The 22,393-nt window shown below is 39.0% G+C and overlaps 1 protein-coding gene across 1 annotated transcript in view; it reads right to left on the bottom strand.

Moving 5' to 3' along the window:
* Positions 1-22,393, bottom strand: part of LOC132828198 (metabotropic glutamate receptor 4-like) — a 1,188,807-nt gene that overhangs the window by 353,823 nt on the left and 812,591 nt on the right. Inside the window, exon 7 of the mRNA XM_060845139.1 lies at positions 17,823-17,962. Within this exon, the coding sequence (XP_060701122.1) occupies positions 17,823-17,962 (140 nt within the window). The remainder of the gene's footprint in view (positions 1-17,822; positions 17,963-22,393) is intronic.

The following is a 22,393-nucleotide window of genomic DNA, read 5'->3' as shown; positions in this document are numbered from 1 at the left end:
AAACGTCTATTCTCCTGTTCCTTGGATGCTGCCTGATCTGCTGCGCTTTTCTCGCAACACATTTTCAGCTCTGATCTCCAGCATCTGCAGTCCTCACTTTTACCTCGAATTTATGGCCCACATTGTAACCAACGACGTAAGTAGAAAGAAGGATGACATCTTGAAAATAGAGTTGAGAGAGTCAGGAAAAAGAAGGAAAGGCTGTAAACTCAGGGACTTACCTGAGTAACCAGACTTATGTGTACAATAATGGGAGAATTGAGCAAATGAACACATGGCTGAAAAACTGATGTAGAAGAGACAACAATAAATTTCTCAGGCATTGGGACTCATTTTAGATCAGTTGGCACCACAAAAGGTGGGTGGGTTACACCATAGCAGGACAGATACTAATATTCTTTCCGGAAGATCTGTTAGTGTTGTTGAGGAGGTTTAAATCTAACTCATAAGATGGATAAGAACCTGACCAGTAATTCAGATAAGAGACAAAATAAAGCTGGCAATGGGAAATCAAAAAGTAATAAAGAAGTTTAAAGTCTGGTTGAAGATTTGTAGCTCGGGTGTCCGTTGTTGTGGTTCTGTTCGCCGAGCTGGAAGTTTTTGCTGCAAACGTTTCGTTCCCTGGCTAGGGAACATCATCAGTGCTATTGGAGCCTCCTGTGAAGCGCTGCTGTGATGTTTCTTCCGGTATTTATAGTGGTTTGTTCTTGCCGCTTCCGGGTGTCAGTTTCAGCTGTAGTAGTTTGTATGTGGGGTCCAGGTCGATGTGTCTGTTGATGGATGTTCTTGCCGCTTCCGGGTGTCAGTTTCAGCTGTAGTGGTTTGTATATGGGGTCCAGGTCCATGTGTCTGTTAATGGAGTTTGTGGATGAATGCCATGCCTCTAGGAATTCCCTGGCTGTTCTCTGTCTGGCTTGTCCTATGATGGTAGTGTTTTCCCAGTCAAATTCATGTCCCTGGTTGTCTGAGTGTATGGCTACTAGGGATAGCTGGTCGTGTCGTTTTGTGGCTAGCTGATGTTCATGAATGCGGATTGTTAGCTGTCTTCCTGTTTGTCCTATATAGTGTTTTGTGCAGTCCTTGCATGGTATTTTGTAAACTACATTAGTTTGGCTCGTGCTGGCTATTGGGTCCTTTGTTCTAGTGAGTTGTTGTCTGAGTGTGGAAGTTGGCTTGTGTGCTGTTATGAGTCCTAAGGGTCGCAGTAGTCTGGCTGTCAGTTCTGAGACGCTCCTGACGTATGGTAGTGTGGCTAGTCCTTTTGGTTGTGGCATGTCCTCGTTCCGTGGTCTATCTCTTAAGCATCTGGTGATAAAGTTGCGTGGGTATCTGTTTTTGGCGAATACCTTGTATAGGTGTTCCTCTTCCTCTTTTCGCAGTTCTGGTGTACTGCAGTGTGTTGTGGCTCTTTTGAATAGTGTCCTGATGCAGCTTCGTTTGTGTGTGTTGTGGTGGTTACTTTCATAGTTTAGGACTTGGTCTGTGTGTGTTGGTTTCCTGTGTACCCTTGTGGTGAATTCTCCGTTGGGTGTTCTCTCTACTAACACGTCTAGGAATGGGAGTTGGCTATCCTTTTCCTCTTCTCTCGTGAATCGTATTCCTGTGAGTGTGGCGTTGATGATTCGGTGTGTTTTTTCTATTTCTGTGTTTTTGATGATTACAAAGGTGTCATCGACGTATCTGATCCAGAGTCTGGGTTGGATTTGTGGTAGGGCTGTACGTTCTAACCTTTGCATCACTGCCTCTGCTATGAGTCCCGAGATTGGTGATCACATCGGTGTTCCGTTGATTTGTTCGTATATCTGATTGTTGAATGTAAAGTGTGTGGTGAGGCACAGGTCTAGTAGTTTAAGTATGCCGTCCTTGTTGATAGGCTCGGCCTCCTGTGTTCTGTTATGTATGTCCAGTAGGTTGGCTATTGTTTCTCTGGCTACCACAAATCCAACCCAAACTCTGGATCAGATATGTCGATGACACCTTTGTAATCATCAAAAACACAGAAATAGAAAAAACACACCGAATCATCAACGCCACACTCACAGGAATACGATTCACGAGAGAAGAGCAAAACGACACGACCAGCTATCCCTAGTAGCCATACACTCAGACAACCAGGGACATGAATTTGACTGGGAAAACACTACCATCATAGGACAAGCCAGACAGAGAACAGCCAGGGAATTCCTAGAGGCATGGCATTCATCCACAAACTCCATTAACAGACACATGGACCTGGACCCCATATACAAACCACTACAGCTGAAACTGACACCCGGAAGCGGCAAGAACATCCATCAACAGACACATCGACCTGGACCCCACATACAAACTACTACAGCTGAAACTGACACCCGGAAGCGGCAAGAACAAACCACTATAAATACCGGAAGAAACATCACAGCAGCGCTTCACAGGAGGCTCCAATAGCACTGATGATGTTCCCTAGCCAGGGAACGAAACGTTTGCAGCAAAAACTTCCAGCTCGGCGAACAGAACCACAACAGTAATAAAGAAAAATGGAAACAATTTGAAACAAATGTCATAATTCCAATAGAGTTACTATTTGGAATAATGCTAACAATACAGAATGAAAGACACTCTGTTGGAATGCATGCTACATTCTCAACATGGTAGAGTGAGTTGAGTTGGTATAAATAGAAGTAAACAGATCTGATCTAGTTGCCATAAGAGAAATAATACTGCAGGGTGACCAAAACTGGGAACTGAATATAAAGAATATTCAACATTTAGGAAGGAATAACAAAAGGGAAAAGGCCTCATTCCTGATGCTGCTTGACCTGCTGTGCTTTTCCAGCACCACACTAATCTTGATTCTAATCTCCAGCATCTGCAGTATCCACATCCGCCCAAAAGGGAAAAGGAGGTTGACTAATGGTGATAAGGGATGAGATCAGAAACAGGCCATTTTAGGTCTAGTGTTATGCATTGAGAAAAAGCTAATAAATAATCTTATTGTAAATGACTAAAAATGACAAAAGACTACAATATGATAAATTTTCCATTCTATTTGACAACAATGTAGTCTGATCCAAGACTAAGAATTTAATTGTGAAGAAAAGAAAATAGAAAATTATAAAAGACAGGCAGACAATGGTAGATTTAGAAAATACATTGAAAAGCTTGATTGGATACAGGAAATGGTTAGTATTTTAGGAATAAGTAAACATACATTCCTTTAAGGCATAAAAACCCAACAAGAAATGGTTGTCAACTGTGGCTGGTGAATGAAATTAAAGATCGTATTGGATCAAATTAGAAGGCCTCTAAAGTTCTTAGAAAAGGTAAACCTGAGAATTTGGAGCATTTTAAAATTGAACATTGGAAGACCAAGAAACGGGTAAAGGAAGAGAGAAAAGACTATAAATGTAGTCTAGTAAGAAATATAAAAATTGTAAATGCTTCTGTAGAACAAATGTGGGTTCTTACAAAGAAAAAAACCAGAGGATTTATGATGGGAAATAGGGAAATGGCAGAGAGGCTGAATTATTAACTTGCATCTGTCTTCACAGAGGAAGATACAAGAAACTTCTAAGGTACAATTTCAATCCAACTAACTATTAGGAATCACTTAAGGGGATTGAAAGGTAATAGAATTACAGAAATATTATGGTGCAGAAGGAGATCATTTGGCCTATTGTGTTCACACCGGAAACAAATCCTCAGGACTTCATGATCTACATCCCAATGTATTGCAAGAGGTGGCTATAGATACAATGGATGCATTTGTGATCATCTTACAAATTTCTATAGTTTCTGGAAAGTTATCTGCAGATTGAAAATTTGCAAATGCAACCACACTATTTAAGAGAGGAGGGAGATTTTTTAAAAAATGAAGAATTACAGACATGTACCATTAAATAATGCTTCGGCCCCCAGCTGTTTATAATCTATATCAATTAATTTGATGTTGGACAAAATGTAAGTTTCAAAGTTGCAGATGACACAATACCTAGTGGGAATGTGTGAGGAGGATGCATGAGGTTACATGGGTATTTGGATAGATTGAGTGGGTGGGAAAGAAAATGGCACATGGAATAATGATGTGAATAAGTATAACGTTCTCCATTTTGATAAGAGGGGTAGACTATTTCTTAAATGGTGAGATTAGAAAGTGTCGCTGCCAAAAGAGGCCAAGTATTTTTTATCATTAGTCACTGTAAGCTCACATGCAGGTTTAGCAGTCAATTAGGAAGGCAAAGGGCAAGTTATCCTTCACAAGAGAAGTTGAGTACAGAGATATATCTTGCTTCAATTTTATATAATCTTAGTTCAACTCTACGTGGAGTATAATGTGCAGGCTTGGTCCCTTGACCCAAGCAAGTACATAGTTTCTTTAATGGAGTGCAGCAGGGATTCACAGAACTAATTCTTGAGATATCCTATGAGGAGAAACTGAGCAGATTTGGCCTGTATTCTCTTGATGCTGTGGTTCTGTTTGCTGAGCTGGGAATTTGTGTTGCATGGTACAGAGAACACTGAATGGAGAATTTACCACAAAGGTATACAGGAAAGCCACACACACAGACCAAGTTCTAAACTACGAAAGCAACCAACCCAACACACACAAAAGAAGTTGCATCAAGGTACTGTTCAAAAGGGCCACAACACACTGCAGTACACCAGAACTGCAATAAGAGGAAGAAGAACATCTATACAATGTATTCGCCAAAAACGGATACCCGCGCAATTTCATCAACAGATGCCTTAGGGAAGGACAATGGAATGAGGACATGCCACAACCCAAAGCACTAGCCACACTACCATACATCAAAAACATTTCTGAACTGATAGCCAGACTACTGCCACCACTAGGACTCATAAAAGCACACAACCCAACAGCCACTCTCAGACAACAACTCACCAGGACGAAGGACCCGACACCCAGTATGAACAAAACCAATGTAGTGTACAAAGTCCCATGCAAGGACTACACAAAACACTATATAGGACAAACAGAAAGACAGCTAACGATCTGCATCCATGAACACAACTAGCCACGAAACGACATGACCAGCTATCCTCAGTAGCCACACAAGCAGATGACAAGCAACATGAGTTCGACTGGGACAACTCTACTATTATAGGACAAGCCAAACAGAGAACAGCCAGGGAATTCCTAGAGGCATGGCACTCCTCCGCAAATTCAATCAATTAGCACATCGACCTGGACTCAATATACAGGTCACAGAAGCGCTTCACAGGAGACTCCCAAGCACTGAGGATGTCACCTAGACAGGGGACGAAATGTCTGCAACACAAATTCTCAGCTTGCAACACAAATTCCCAGCTCAGCGAACAGAACTACAACAATGAGCACCAGAGCTACAAATCTTCTCCCAAACTTTGTATTCTCTTGAGTTCAGAGAATTTAATTGAAACTTACACAATTTTTTTAAAAGTAGGTAGAATAAATGCAGGAAGGGTGTTTTCCTCTGGCTGGCAGGTCTAGAATGAAGAACACAGTCCCAGAATAAGAGGGAAGCGACTTAGGACTGAGAGAAAAAGAAACCTCTTTCACTCAGAGGATGCTAAATCTTTGGAATTCGCTAACCCAAATGGCTGTGGAAGCTCAGTTGTTGAATATACTCAAGACAGATATTGATAGATTTCTCAATAATAACAACATAAAAGGATATTGGGAGAATGTTGCAAAATGACGTTCATTAGATGATCAGTTATGATTTAGTCTAACGGCACAGCATGTTTGAGGGGCCAAATGGCTTCTACTCCTGCTTCTATTTCCTAATAGTAATGGCCGCTCTTCCTGTGCTCCAACGCCGGTGTGTACAACCATCACAGTCTGATTCGCTGGCAGTTCTCTGAGGTGACATCTCCCTGGAGATGGGCAGAAGTCCTGTCTCATGCTCAGTCACGGGACATCACCTGGATAATTATAGACGGGCAAGCTGGATAAACAGTCAGCTTCTTCCCTGATATTTAGTCTAATGAGGGGGGAACAGGCACTCACCATATAATCTAACCCCTGTATACGTATCAACAAGCTAGACGTGTAAGGTGCTAAGTTAAACATTTTCACTGTGTTGAGTTTAGGGCATTAATGAGACTAAAACATAAGGATATCAGCTGGCTAAATACAGGGAAGCACTGAATTCCAGCCCAGGAGGAATTTTGTGCAACACCTCCTCTCACTATTCGGCACTGCCTCTGCACTGATTGAGCATCTGGACTCCTGGAACACAGGGCTGTAAGCTTGTCCTCATGGCCTTACATTTCACAGATTTCTCTTGATCTTCTGCCAACACTCTAAGACAGGATCATTGAAATCTCTGGAGAAACCCTTTATTTTCAAATTAACCATGTGATGTTTTCATAAACTCCACTCCGCATCCAAAACAGGCAAGATGGTTATTTCTGTTGATTCCTCATTCTAAAACTGAGAGTTTTGGCTGTGGATGAAGCAGTCGCTGAACTTTGATGTGAAATTCAGGCATCAATATTAATTGGGTTGTATCACATTAATAAGAACCCAATGGCATTGCCTGAAAAAAGCAGATGGACGTCTACAGCTGATTGTCTGGAGGCGGATTCTTAGTTGCAATATACATGACTACTAATTAGACACAATCTTATTGAGAAGGCCAATTGAAGAGTTGCTCAGATGTACTGAATCTAATGTCAATTGGGCAGTAAGTGAAGCTTGGATATCGGACTCTGTGGCTGGACAGAGATCCCACCCAGAGAGAATTGCTAGCCAATCAGAGGCCAACAGTTCTTGTACTTGGCAGTGTCGTTGAGCATCCCAAAAGCAGCTACTGGGAGGGTGCCCAAGATCACAGCAGAATGATGGGAAACAGAGTTCTGGGGTCATGGAAGAAGGTTGTTTAAAGGAGGGAGAGACTGTAGTTCTCAACATACAAACCCCTGCCTTACATGCAATACATTGATCTTTATGATTGCCTTTGACTAAGGGACTCACCCCCACCTCCACCCCAGCTGACAAACTGACTGTACAGATTTACCTGGCTGGTCAGGCCTGATGACAACATACTAACTTTGCAGTGGGGGTAATTGCTGTGGTGGCAAGTTGAGACTTTTAAATGGTCCTTAGTTGGCCATTTTTGGCGGGCAGTTAGTGAAAGAGTGGCAAGGTCCACCATGGACCTTTCTGGCAGGAACTTATTTTGGGTGAGAGGCATCTGAGTGGAAAAGTTCAGAACCCGTGTGGAGCATTGGTTCAGCATCAACTGCAGTATTGTACCCAAGGCTGAACATCACACCTTAACGAGAATATGAAGGTAGAGAAGGGAAAATATTGAGGAGAATAGTTTTATGGATGAGGAACATCAGCCACGTGGATAGATGACAGAAACTAGGGCATTCTGTTTGTAGAAAACAGTTAGAGAGAACTTTATAGAGGTTTGTAAAATTATGAGGTCTCTAAACAGAAATAGGGTCAAACTGATCCTGCTAGTGGAAGGATTGAATGCTGGAGGCCTCCAATTTAAACTGATTAGCAAAAGGAGCAGTAGCAAAATGATGAAAAGCATACTGTATGCAGAGTATTTAAGATCTGGAGTGATCTGTTAGAGACTGTGTGGCTGATCAATCGAGGCCTTCAAAGAGAATTAAATATCAGAAGTGAAACTATTTGCCAAGGTTAATGTGCCAGGAAGGTACGAGGGACTAGGTGAGTTGTACTTCCAGAGAACCAGCATGGACATGATAGGGTACTTGGCAAGCACTCTGTGATGATGTACACTTAATTTCATTTCTTTCTATAATCAATGTAGTCTGTTCAGAGAAAGGGTTACTCAACCCAAAAAGTGAACTTTGATTTCTCTGCAAAGATGCTGCCAGACCTGCTGAGCTTTTCCAGCAATTTCTGCTTTTGTTTCTGATTTACAGAATCCACAGTTCTTTTGGTTTTTATTCTGTTCAGTTGCAGAGCTGGTGTCTAACAATGCACAGGGACTCGTGTCTTCAGAGAAAATTCGACTGTATTTAAAGTGTACTTATTAGAAAAATGCTTCCTGCCTTGAGCAGCATTCTTGATCAACTCATCAACAGGTATGAACTTGCTATTTCTGGAGTAATGGGCTATTAAAATTTTGTTTTCAGCATATGCTGATTGTGAAAACCAACTAGCTGTGAAACAACATTTACCATTCCACAAATAACATTACAGTTGCAATGTACCATACCAATGTACCATTTTGCAGCCTTGATGCATTTTGAAGGAACACTGGTAAATAGCATTGCGTATGGAATACTCATCATTTTCCAGTTCAGTTCATTCATAAGCTTTGGAATTCTCTTTCTAATGTCCCTCCTACTCTTCATCCTTAACGTTTTCCTTAATAAGCAAACTTTTAGTCATCTGTTCTGATATCTCGGAAATGGCATGGGATCAAATTCAAAATCATAATTGTGTTGCAAATATTTTACTGTATCCAAGAGCCCACGTGTTGTTATTGATGTTGAAACTAACTGGTCATTCGACAAATGATCCAAATTAGTATTTTTCTAGCAATTCCATTTTCATGATCATTATTACAGTAATCTAACATGTTGAAAAGAAACCATTCATATTTGAAGTCTATGCAGAGCATAGACTTCAAGATGCAGTTCACATAGAAGCACTTTGCGTATTTTTCAAATTACTTACACCTAAATTTAAAAATATGAATTACTGAAATCTTTTGTTGTCAAGCAGCTACTTGAATCACTTCTGGCGAATAACGTCATATAACTACATCGTAGTGACCCCCTTACAAGTGAGTCCCTGCAAGATCTTAAGGTATCTACCATTATTTATCTCAAAGGAGACCATATCAGTATGTCATGACTAAGGATATGGCAGGTGACCGGAGCACAGTTGATGTGGTGCACATGCAGACAGTCAATATCTTAATTGTCTGCTGGGTATATAAAATATCCAGGAAAAAAGATGACCGAGTGAAATAGACATTTTAGAGGATAGTTACCAAAATCTCAGGTGAAGTCGCCGGAGTCCTAGGACTCCCCTCTGACAAAGATGACTGGTGGTGATTTTAACCTAAAGGGTCACCAAGTCTTAGGCAAAGGGTGAGGTTGAGAACATAGGGACTTCATAGTGACCTCAGCGGTATGGAAATTGAACCCACTCTGTTGGCATCACCTAGCATTACAAACTGGCCATCCAGCCAATGTTGGCTCACCTCATTTGTTGAAAGACTGGTTTACACTGGCTAATATCATCATGAAGGTCCAGCCTTCTCAACTTGCTATTCGCCAGATGCATGGTGACCCTTAGATTAAACTCACTACCCATTGTTTCTCTTTGGGATTATGGCAATTTTACAAAATGTAAAACTATTGATGGGTCCAATACAAGTATTCTCATTATGTCATTTTCCATTACTTTGAGTATTTAAATGGTACTTTGATAGTTGGATCTGTTAAATAAAACAAATCTTTTGCCACATGCCCTTTGCTTATTGTACTTTAACCAAATATGCTCCTATTACTCTTTTGTTCAACATTTTAATGAGCAAGTATCATTACTGTCATGAGTGTGGTGCTGGGAAATCACAGCAGGTCAGGCAGCATTCGGGGAGCAGGAGAATCAACATTTCGGGTATAAGCCCTAAATCAGGAATGAGGCCTCATTCCTGATGAAGTGCTTATGTCCAAAATACTGATTCTCCTGCTCCTCGGATGCTGCCTGACCTGCTGTGCTTTTCCAGCACCATACTTTCGACTCTGATGTCCAGCATCTGTAGTCCTCATGTTCTCCTCCATGTATCATTACTGGAATTATTCAACATAACATCAATAATGAAGTAGCAGGTCTGCCACATGACAAAGCATAATTTATAGATACCCTGTGTTTCGATTCAATAGTTGTGTATATTTTAACTTATGCCATTCTTGTATTGTTAAATTATTCTAAATAAATACATTTGTAATCTATGCTGCTTTTGTCAATCCTAAAGTTTAGACCCTTAATAACAACTTCAATTCTGAGAAAAATCACTTTTCTAAACATTACAGCTTTAAAGTGTCCCAGGGCTAGCAATCGTGTCCCATTACAACTGTGGTAGCAGAGTTCTAGAATGCAAGAAAAATATCATAAAGTCCATTTTCAGTTATTGTTGTTGTGCTATGGTGTGTTATGTGGAACAATTTCTTTATAAATGGCCATTGCCGTTAACTATTCTGCCACCACAATCTGTGGTAGATACAGGGATGTCTTTTTTTCCCCTTCAGCAAGGTATTCATACTTGACGCTTATGCTAGATCCACTGACTTATGAGTGAGAAGTATGTAACATAGTACTGAGGTTTCAATAAAATTTTATTATAGCTCCTGGTATCTACCTGCATTACAATCACCGGCATTTGGGAGCCTGAGCTCAAGTTAAACAATTGAGATACAAATCATAACACTGAAAAATCAAGATTGAGACCTTAATACATCATAGGACACAATATGGTAATGATGTCATAAGCATGTCATTTAAACATATATTGTATATTAGCTGTGGGACATTGCATGACATTTGATGACTCTACTAAAATAGAAAAGAGGAGTTTGTGTCTGTTAAATATTTGCACAGTTTGCATATAAAAATATTTTAACTAGCAAATATACAAACCTTTCATTTAGTTTTGGCATTAGTTTACCATGTAATTTAACTTACAAGAAACTAGATGAGCTGACAAACTTACTTCAGTTGGCCAAAAGAATACAAAGATTCTATAAGTATAAGCAGAGTCACCAAGGAATGCTTCAAGATAAACCAGCTCATCATTTTCCAGTTCAGTTCAATCACAAGCTTTGGAATTCTCTTCCTAATTTCCCTCCTACTCTTCAGCCTTAACATTTTCCTTAATAAGCAAACTTTTAGTCAGCTGTTCTGATATCTCGGAAACGGCATGGGATCAAATTTGAAATCATAACTGTGTGTGAATATTTTACTGTATCCAAGGGCCTAAATGTTGCTGATGTTGAAACTAACCGGTCGTTCAACAAATGATCCAAATTCACTTCTTATTTTTCTAGCAAATCTGTTTTAATGATCATGTTGAAAATAAATCATTCGTACCTGAAATCTATGCAGAGCAATACACCCCTTCAAATTGCAGTTAACATGGAAGCTCCAATGTAATCTAGCACTTTGCGTATTCTTCAAATTAATTCCTCTTAAATTTAAAAATTTGGATTACTGAAATCTTTTGTTATCAAGCAGCTACTTGAATCACTTCTGGCGAGTAACATCATATAACTACATTGTAGTGACCCCCTGACAAGTGAGCCTCTGCAAGATCTTAAGGTACTTATTATTTATCTTGAAGGAGGCCACATCGACATGCCATGATGGCAGGTCTGATTGAGGAAATGACTTAAAGATGGTGGTACAGATTAGCTAAGACACTTTCAAATAAAAACCCAATCAGTCTCCAAAATCAATTTTTTTCTTATATCCTATAAATGATAAACGTTTTTTTTGTGATCTATGCTGAAGCTTGCACTAGATAAGGTCTCTTTTTTGAATCAATATAGAAGGTGACAGTATTTTTCTAAAACAGCTAACAATAACAGCCATTAATAATTGGAGAAATAAATAAAACATGATTAAGTCTATCATGGAAGAGTAGGGAAATGGACGAATTGGGTAGGTTTTTCAACAAGACTCAAATGGCAGAATGGCACTTTCATGCTGTGTCACTCTAAGATTCTGAAGACTGGGAAAAACACTGGATGTATGTTTGCTCGCTGAGCTGGAAGGTAGTTTCAGATGTTTTGTCACCACACTAGGTAACATCATCAGTCAGCTTCCAGTGAAGCGCTGGTGTTGTGACCCGCTTTCTGTTTATGTGTTTTGGTTTCTAAGGATTGGTGATATCATTTCTGGTTCTTTTTCTCAGAGGATGATAAATGGGGTCCAAATCAATGTTTTTATCGATGGAGTTCTGGTTAGAATGCCATGCTTCTAGAAATTCTTGTGTGTGTCTCTATTTACTTGTTCTAGGATGGATGTATTGTCCCAGTCAAAGTGGTCACCTCCTTCATCGGTATGTAAGGATACAAGTGATAGCGGGTCATGTTTTTTGGTGGCTAGTTGGTGTTCCTGTTTCTGTTTGTCTGTTCCATGTAGTGTTTCTTACAGTCCTTGCAGGGTATTTTGTAAATTACATTTGTTCTGCTGATTGTTGATATAGGGTCTTCTAAGTTCATTAGTCGCTGTTTAGGGTAATTTAAATGAACCTAAAAGACCCCATACAAATGACCAGCAAAACTAATGTCATTTACAAAATACCATGTAAGAACCGTAACAAACACAACATCGTACAAACAGGCAGAAAACTAGCCACCAGGATACATGAACACCAACTAGCCACAAAAAAAACCATGATCCATTATCACTAGTATCCTTACATACAGATGAAGAAGGACACTATTTTGACTGGGACAGCACATCCACCCAGGACAAGCTAAACAGAGATACGCTTGAAACTTCTTAGAAGCATGGCATTCTAACCAGAACTCCACCAACACATTGTTTTGGACCCCATCTACCATCTTCTGAGAAAAATAACTGAAAATGATATCATCTGCCCTAAGAAACCATGACACATAAATAGAAAGCAGGACATAACACCAGTACTTCACTGGAGGCTCACTGATAATGTTACCTAGTGTGGTGACGAAAGGTCTGAAAATGAACCTTGCAGCTCAGCAAGCAAATTTACAGACAGAACCTCAACCTGAGATATAAACCTTCTCAAAAACTGGGAAAACACTGCCAGTTGAGGAATGCTTTTGAAGATCCAAAAAAAAAGCTCTTTAGAAATTAAATAATGTTGCGAAAAGCTCAAAGCTGTTGAAACTAGACATTATTTAACGATATGTTCAATCTTGCCTAAACTGCAGTTATGAGTGTGAGCAATCAGCGGAATATTAAACTAAAGAACAGAGATAAAATTACACTTTCAACATTAATGACTGAAGTATGGTAAAATACTCATTTGTTTAAATAAATGGCAGCCATTGTGGTCATCATTTCATTGATATTCAGTCGTTACAGAAAAAAATGAAGAGCTTCGTTAATATACCTTCAGATACAACTCATTCATTTAATTATGAAGTTACTTTCCAACCCATCTGCTGTTAAAGTAAGTAGAAGTAACAACATTTACTTCTGTGGGGCTGATATTTTTATTAACATAGTTTACACTTTACTAATTTATCAACCATTGAAATGCATGTAAACATTATTCTTGCTTTGAACCTACTGTACTGCCATTGAACCATACCATTTCAATACTAGAAACAGGTATGGGATTAATACAGGGATTCTGGTAAATTCAAATTCTCAAAAATAAAGGTGGAACAATCCTCACATACAAATAGACACCATAGGTTTGACTTTAACAGATTTAAAATCCACCCACTCGCACAGATACCACTGCTAATGATGAAGTAATTGAAACTGGGGATAACAATAGCAATGTATATTTATACATTACCTGTGTTTAGTAGAATCTCCTATAGCTCTTCAGTGGGAAGGTTTTGCTGTGACATAACTTTAAAAGGGGACATGCTAATGAATAAGTACTTAGGATGTAGAACATGTGACCAGTAGCCATTTTTAAATCAAACGTGCAGCTTTTGATTACAATTAAGGATTACTGAGGTGCTTCTCTGCAACAATAATTACCGAGTTTCCCAAAAATTTGCCAGCTGAGCAGCCTCATACCAGTCTTAAACTAAAAGGAACTATACATGATTATCAGTGTGATATTGCTAAATCTTTGTAAGTAAACACAAATCCAGAATGGTTTTCAAATAAAATGTTGACACCAGGAGGAGATATTAGAATAGATTATCAAACATTGATAAAAGAGGTTTGAGGGAAATAGAGATCTGGGCGCATTTAGATTTGAAAAGGGCCGAGGTAGGTGACAGTACACCCACTAATGGATGAGTAGTTCAAATTAGGGATTTACATGATATCAAAATTGAAGAACAGAAGGGCTGAAGGCAGTTATAGTGATAGGGAGTGGCATGGCCATGAAAGGATTTGAAAACATGAATTGAAATTCTAAAATTAAGGCACTTCCTGACCTGAAGTTCAGATCAGTTGGTCAGCACAGGGCTGGTATAAGAAAGGGATTTGGTGGGAGTTTGAGTCTCTGCTGTTGAGATTGGAAGATGCAAGGCCTGCCAGGAGATCACTGTTACCACAGACGATTCCAAAGGCATTACTGAGAGTTCTAGCAAGAGCTGAGTTGTGATACCAATACAAGCACATGTTGTTATTGAGAGGATGAAGAAAACTTCTGTCCACCCAGTGCATTTAGGGATAAACACTATGACAGAACAGTTAGAGTGTGGAAGAGCTAAAAGGAGTAGTGATGAAAAGTGGTTGAGTAGAATAGGCATACAAGTGGTAGCCAAGAAGAGCATGTATTTGATAAATAGAAAATGTTCAAGGATATGTCCTCTAGAGTGATAAAAACCTGTCCAGCACCAGCTAGGATGCATAAGATAACTTTACTGGCAACTTAGTCAAAAGATAAACATAACAGTTGCTGAGTTGTCAAAATCAAAATTATGGACTTGCAACTATTAGATTACTAAACATGTTAACTGGCTAGGAAGCACTGCCTTCCAAGAAAATGAATAATATTTGAATCTTACAGTAGTTCCTATCTGTCTATCCAAACAGGCGCATTGGAACAGATCTGTATGGCTGAGTTAGTCTCTGCTTTCTTGGACATTGCAATCTTTACTAAAAGAAAGTTATGTCTCCATGAGACTTAAGATATGTTTTCTGTCCCCCAACGTCCAAAAAAAAACAATAATCATCCAAGTAATTGTGTGGTCAATTCAAAACAAGGAACTGAAATGTCACCCTGTAAAGCTCGCAAACACAAAATTGTTTCAGAAGTTGAAATTGTAAAGTTAATAGAGTTTCAGGTACAAGCGCAGTATGGGGCTAAAGTATCAGTGGTACTGAAAAATGAATACCTGCAGGTTGGCTATGTCAGGATGTGAAGATGATGACTGAAGGAAGATGATGAAGGCCATAGGTAATGGCCCACAGCAGGTATTCAATGAGAAAGCAGAGAACACAGTAAAAAAAATCAAATAACTGACAGCAAGAGATTTGACCCATAGGACTAAGTCTCTCCATCTCTGCACATTTAGCTTGTCAGCAACTGATAACACTATAAATATAACCTTGCTAAGCTGTATAGCAACTTCAGATTTTGGACATACAGCAAGCAAATGGAATGACTCCTGATCTCTTAAAGGTCACAAGTAGGTCAGCTTCCTGCACTTATATTAAACGTTTGAGATTGTACATAACGGTCCAGATTAAGTGTTGGAAATGGTGGCGAGGCTACCAGCAATCACCTTTTTTGAAGGTTAAATTGAGCAATAACTATCGGCATTTACACATGCTCAATTCAAAACTGAAATCAGGAAGTTGCTGTTGAAAAGCTCTGCCACAAGCTTTGTTACGTCGCTACTACTTGAATAGAGACCCCGCATTAAAATCCATGATGGGCATGAAATTGGGAAAACATTTTATTCTTTCCTGTAATGTGGCTCCTTTTAGAAAGGCCAGAATTTATGACCCAGCCCTAATTCCATTTCAGAATGTGTTGATTTTAAACTACTACAGCCAATGGAGCAAAAGTAGACCCAAGGTCCTAATAGGTAGGGAGTTCAAAGATTTTTTATCCAGTGAAGAGAGTTCCAACTCAGGATGATGAGTTACTTAGCGGGACCCTGGAGGTTGTGGTGCACTGATGCACTAGCCGTTCTGGTCTTTCCAGAGGTCATGGGTTCACATAGAAACATAGGAAACAGGAGAGCAAGTAGGCCACTTTGCTCTTCAAGCCTGCTCCTCTATTCAATATGATCATGGCTGATCATCCAACTCAACAGCCTATCCTGCTTTCCCATATAATCTTTGACCTCCTTTAGCCCCAAGTACCATATGCAATTTCTTCTTGAAATTTGGAAGGTTTTATCATGGAAAGCTTGTGCTTTGTTACATTGCATCTCGTCAATGGTCCACACGACTATCACGATGTACCTGTGATGGAGGAGTAAATGTTTAAAATGGTGTATGGTTTGCCAATCAAGTAGGAAAGTTAGGTTTTGAGTAACATGGAGCATTTTGAGTGTTGTTACAGCTACATTCCTCCAGGCAATTGTTTCATCAGACTCCTGATTTACAATAGTGGAATGACTTTTTGGAGTGAGGAGATGAGTCATTTGTTGCAGAATACTCTTATATTCATAGTATTATGTGACTGGCTCAGTTCAGTTTCTGGTCAGTCGTGACTCCCAGTATATTGATAGTGGGGGATTGAATGATCTAAATGTCAAATGCTAAATTTAATATCCATAAAAATTATGTGCTAAAAATTAATTTCAGATGCAGGCAAATGTCCAAATCAGCATGATTAAAGTAACAGTAGAAGCAATAATTGCATAGAATATTCCTAAATATTCCTAAAATGGCTACATCTTAGGTATTTTATGCTTACCTACTAATGTCATTGTTCATGCATAGCACAGCCAAAACTGAATTCCTTCACTTCCAAAATTTATTTGAAATAATTATTTGGATTTCTCCTTTATTTTCTTTGAACTGCTCTTAAGTTTCTTTATCCTTGTGTGCTGAGTTACTGAAACCATAAACCTTCTTGATAAAAAATGGCAGATACATAAGTTAATAACTTACGTTTTGTAGTAGAGTGCTTCCTATTAACACAATGCTTTGGAGGTGCAGATTCTGTCAACTTTTCTTTCATACGATCTGAAGAGGTCTCTTTCAGTGGTTCAAAGAGCCTTTTTATTCTTTTTAAATTCAGACCTCAAAGACAAATGCCTTTTATTTTATTGTTTGTTTTACTTGCTTCTGTCCATAATCTGGCTGAATCTCTTCTGGCATTTAGAACAATCATTGTTACATGGCAAAGGTTATTTTCTTTGTAAGTTTTATGTAAATTGTAATTTTTTATCACTTGTACGAAAACCATTTTGCACACAATGATTCTAAGGAATTGCTGTATAATAGCCTCATAAGATCTTCAAAACTGTATTGTTTACTACAGAAACCTAAAAAAAATTGTTGCAACAGGTTGCTAGCTGAAAAAAAACATAAGAAAAGCCTGATTTCAGCGCCAAGGACAAGTCTAAAGTACAGACATTCCTGATAAGGTTGGATCTTGTGACCCATATGTAAACCAATCATCCTTTTAAAAAATCAAACTTAAGAGGGAAAAAAGATCACTTCAGACAGGGATGAGTTTCTTCTAAAGTTCTATACTGTCTTCTTCAGAATGAGGAAGGATGAAGGGGGTGGATTCCTTTGCATATTGAATAGCACAAGAAGAGAGAGATCAAATGAGGAAGTTTTGAACAGACTGAGTAAGAAACTGCAAACTCCAGCTGGAAAAATTGTCGTCATCTGTCCCTTTATCTAATGGGAGTGCTAAGCCAGACTCACCTCCCACAGATCATATACTTGTCTGATCTATTCAAGATATGCATGATTCTCAACCTATTGTTTCCTAGTAAGTTATTTTAATGTAGCTTATTGAATAATTTTTAGTTTAACTCCATTTTGACTGTGACTCCTGAACCTAAACATCATTAAATTGAAGTTCAAGTGACCATGAATACCAAAGAAAGGACAAAGACATAAATGAAACACTAAGTCCTGTTTTCTTTAGTGATAAAAATCACAGTAATATCCCATGTTAACCTCTTGTATGACACATTTTGCTTCAGAACTGTATTTTTTGAAGAAAGATGGAAGGTATAATGCTTACATTTAAACGAAGTTTGTTCGCCCATTCTCCAATGACTGAGTACGCACGTGTAGCATTGTCCTTAATTTGGTATTGATAAATGTCATAATGTCCAGGAGCGTCACCATTTTCATTGAAGGTCACAGGGACCCCTGCACTTCCTGTAGACAGTGAGATAATAAATTGTTACTTTTTTTTTGTAAACTTTCAAAACTAGTTCACACACTAAACCCAAATAAAAACTATTTTGCATGAAAATTTCAAATTGAGTGCTCTTCTTCCCAGTTCTGAAATTCAATTCAATGATTCTAAGTATTAGCAAAAATCTCAGAGAAAACATTAGTGTGTAGAATACAGAAAGTGGAGGTACCAGTGTTGGAGGGGGTGGACAAAGTTAAAAAATCACATAACACCAGGTTATAGTCCAACAGGTTTATGTGGAAGCACTAGCTTTTAAAGCACTTTTCCATTATCAGGCAACTAATCATTAGTTATCTAATGAGGGAGAGCACTCTGAAAACTAGTACTTCCACATAAACCTGTTGGGCTATAACATGGTGTTGTGTGATTCTAAACTAAAATACAGAAAGTAGATCAATCAGCTTTCCAAATTAAAGGGATTCTCAATTTGCCATCAGGAATATCAAGGTTTTGGAATCCTTCTTGATTTGAGACTTAAAGCCATACAAAACGTAAATTATTTGCCTTGCATTCTGTAGAACATATGACTGCTGCTCGTTACTGCTCAGTTGTAATCCATAAACTCTCCTGAAGGTCACTCGACCAAAAACATTAACTCTGATTACTCTCCATAGATGCTGCCAGATCTGCTGAGCTTTTCCAGCAATTTCTGTTTTTCTTTCTGATTGACAGCATTAGCAGTTTCTCTAGTTTTACACTCCACCAGTGTAAGTGCCACTATCTTCCAAATAAATCTGTTGGAGTATAACCTGGTGTTGTGTGATTTTTAACTTTATGTTCACATTAATACTTCACTCTCAATCTATTTCTGCTGCAATATTCACCTCCCACTAAGACTCATGCTCTCCCACTCTCGCTATTGCCTGCAACATCTTCCCTTACTCACTGTCATCCACCTCAAACCTTAACACCACGAACACCAAATCCCCTTGGTGCTGTCTGCTCACTCATTCAAGACACCTTCCACCTACACTAACAGTGATAGCTCCCACTTTCATCTCTCTTAATACTGCCTTTCACTCATTTCAAGTGGGAAACAGCCTGCAAGAGGGCACAAGGAGTCAAGATGAATGGTAGCCTGCCCAATATTCAACTCATTCCTTTTGAAGAAAAGATGCTGAGTTGGACTAACCTGAACTGGGTCCAGGCTGGTATCTGAGGCCTCCCCGATCTACTGCGTTATGACATGGGTAACCTCCCCCCTCCAGCTAATTTAAACCAGCAACACAGAAACGATTTACCCTGTGCGGTAATCTGTGAACATTCGAGAGGCTAAGGATTATCCCAAAAGTCACTATTTAAAGTAAAAATTAACAACTTTATCTCTTAAAGGTGAACAGAGAATAATTAACTAACAACTATTTACAACTCCTTCCTCTAACCTATTTTTTACCTTAGCCTCTACTAGTCTGATAAACACCTGATTAAATTTACTGAAAAATTCAAATTTCAAAACCTGCCAGCTGTTGAATCTCCTCTTTGTATCTTCCTATGTAATTTGCTCTCCAGGTTAGTGTTTTTTTTTTACTCTGTGCAAACTCCTTCTCAAGATAGATACCTCTCAGAAAATTCTTACTAGCAGCTGACATCTGTTGGTCTTTTGGCAGTTCTCCTCTCAACTGTTCAATTCTTCCCAGTCTTATACCCCAAAGCAATGGATTGTTTCATTGGCTTTAATATTGTCAATATACTAAATTCAATCTTGATTGGAAGTTGGTACTTAGGGGTATAATTTAAACTGACTGGCAGAATTTGTATTTGTTTTTGTCTCCAGGCAACCCAGCTAATCTAGCTGTTCAAAAAAATGTTACATTTTAAATTTTCCAGTACTCGGTGTGCTTCTTTAAATCCTTGCTAGCTTTCAACTCTCTTAAAGGCACAGTATCCTTTATATCTTCATAACAACTGTGACAGGAATTCCTTAGAAAAGGCTATTCCTCTTGACTTGACTGAAGCCTGCTGATAATTATGAAAAGCTTCCTGTCTTTGTGTTTGTGGTAAATGGCAAGGCAAAGCAACAGTAATATGAACCTGAATTTCTGGCTGAGAAGGCAAAGGGCAAAGCAAGACAATGTGTGGTAAGGATACCATAAGTACCCAAGTAGGCTCAGAGACAATGAGTACTCAGAGGGCAAGAGAAGGGGAGCACCCAGAAATGAAGAAGGGTCACCAGACCCGAAACATTAACTCTGATTTATCTTCACAGATGCTGCCAGACCTTCTAGGCTTTCACAGTAACTTCTGCTTTTGGCCCAGAAATGCAGCCTGGTCAAGTCCATCAGCTGGGTCAGTGTGTCTGAGCACAATGAGCTTGCAGTAGCATTGCAATTATAGCTGTAGCCCATGTAATAATGCTATTTAGCCATAAATTACTTGTAAGTCCCATCTAGTCTAATAGCTTGAACAATATTGAGTCATGTTACACTGTAGTGGGTGCCCATTTTAAAATTTCCAATAACATGTTTTTCATTTTGAATAACACCCTTTAAAGCAGAAAGACTATAAAAAATTAAAACAAAAGGTTCATCAGGGAAATAAGATATATCTACAATGCAGTGAAAACCATAGTTTGATCAACAGTGAACTTGAAAAAACAAAACAGAGTTTAAAGAACACTAGGCCTGTTTGAGACCAATTTTATTTTAGTTTCATAAAGTTCTGGATTAGCTCTTCAAGTAACATTGAGCTTAATTTTTGGCACTGAAACAAATGTTGCCGAATGTAGCAGATCTCTCTCTGTGGAAGCCACCAGTTCAAGCACAATGTTTGCTTTGGCAGTAGTGGAAGGGATTTTATAAAAACTTGGCCATCTACGCATGGACACAGATTGAAGATAACCAAGTACTGAGGTGTATTGGATGTATAATCGGCTGTTAGGCCCTCGAGTCTTTTCCACTCACCAACCATCAATGCCCCCTCATTGCTCCAGGATACATCCAAGACCTCCAATACTGTTTTAAACTTCCCATGACATTTGTAGATTAACCCAAATGACCAATGTTATGTCTAAATCATGATTTACTTCTATATGACCACCTCCAGAGCCATTTACCCAAAGTCCACTCCGAGCTGATTTCAGAAGCCTGATCGCCTTGAGTCATTGAATATTTTGGAATCTCTTTACAACTTTACTGATTCTTATCTTTCAAGCCATGGGTCATGCAGGGATTTTACTGCACAAGTCCCTACAATTCTCTAGAATCTCATTCTTCATATCTGAATCTGGACAGTAATTGGGCAAGCCATGGGTAGAGAGGGGTTTGTCAAGATTGAACAGTGGTAGTGTCACAAGATGTCCATGCTTATTTATTTCCAACAGGGAATTATCTGTCAGACATCAAACAAAAAATGAATGCGTGACTGATTCATTTCTCCCTTTTTAAAACTAAGTGGAATCAAGGCAATTATAATGCACTTACGGCAACTCTGGACAGACTGGAATTTGAGCTTGTAATTTTCCACGAGGATCATTTTCATGAACCTTCAACATAATGTGCTGTTAGCAGCAAATTCATAAAAGATTGTTCTTTAACATAGTTGACTCAGTTAACGCTCTGTAACTATGTCACCTAATGTACCAAAAAATTAATTAATATGCTTAATGGACATTAATTATATGAAAGCAGCAAAAAAAAACTCCTCTACATTACCAACAAGAGACAGAGCAGATCAAAGAATATTGGTGTGTTGCATTAATTTTTTTTTAAGAACAAGCTGAAGCTCCTCATAAGACCAGAAGCAATAGAAGCGGAAGTAAGGCCATTCGGCCTATCGAGTCCACTCCGCCATTCAATAATGGCTGATGGGCATTTCAATGCCACTTACCCGCACTCTCCCCATCACTGAATTCCTTGCAAGATTAAGAATTTATCAACCTCTGCCTTGAAGACATTTAAAGTCCCAGTCTCCACTGCGCTCCGTGGCAATGAATTCCACAGGCCCACCATTCTGTTGCAGAAGAAATGTCTCCTCATTTCCGTTTTAAACTGACCCATTCTAATTCTGAGGCTGTGCCCATGAGTTCTAGTATCCCCGCCTGATGGAAACAATTTCCCAGCGTCCCTTTCTAAGCCATGCATTATCTTGTAAGTTTCTATTAGATCTCCGCTCAACCTTCTAAACTCTAATGAATACAATCCCAATGAATACTATCTCATGATAGATTAAAACCAGCAGTACCAACAGAGGAAGCTATTTTACTTTATCCTCATACAATATCAACTCCATTCAAATAAAAAGGAAGATATATTTATACACACACTCGTCATATCTGTAGATTCACTTCCCATGTACCTGCATGCACATACGAGGTGTGTCCCAGATCCCCCTCCTTTTTCATCTTGGACATCTTGCACTGTAGATCAGAGAGTTACACGGTAGCAGAATCTACA

Source organism: Hemiscyllium ocellatum, chromosome 26 (genome assembly GCF_020745735.1).
Source record: "Hemiscyllium ocellatum isolate sHemOce1 chromosome 26, sHemOce1.pat.X.cur, whole genome shotgun sequence".
Classification (NCBI taxonomy): domain Eukaryota; kingdom Metazoa; phylum Chordata; class Chondrichthyes; order Orectolobiformes; family Hemiscylliidae; genus Hemiscyllium; species Hemiscyllium ocellatum.
This window is presented reverse-complemented; position numbering and strand designations above follow the sequence as displayed.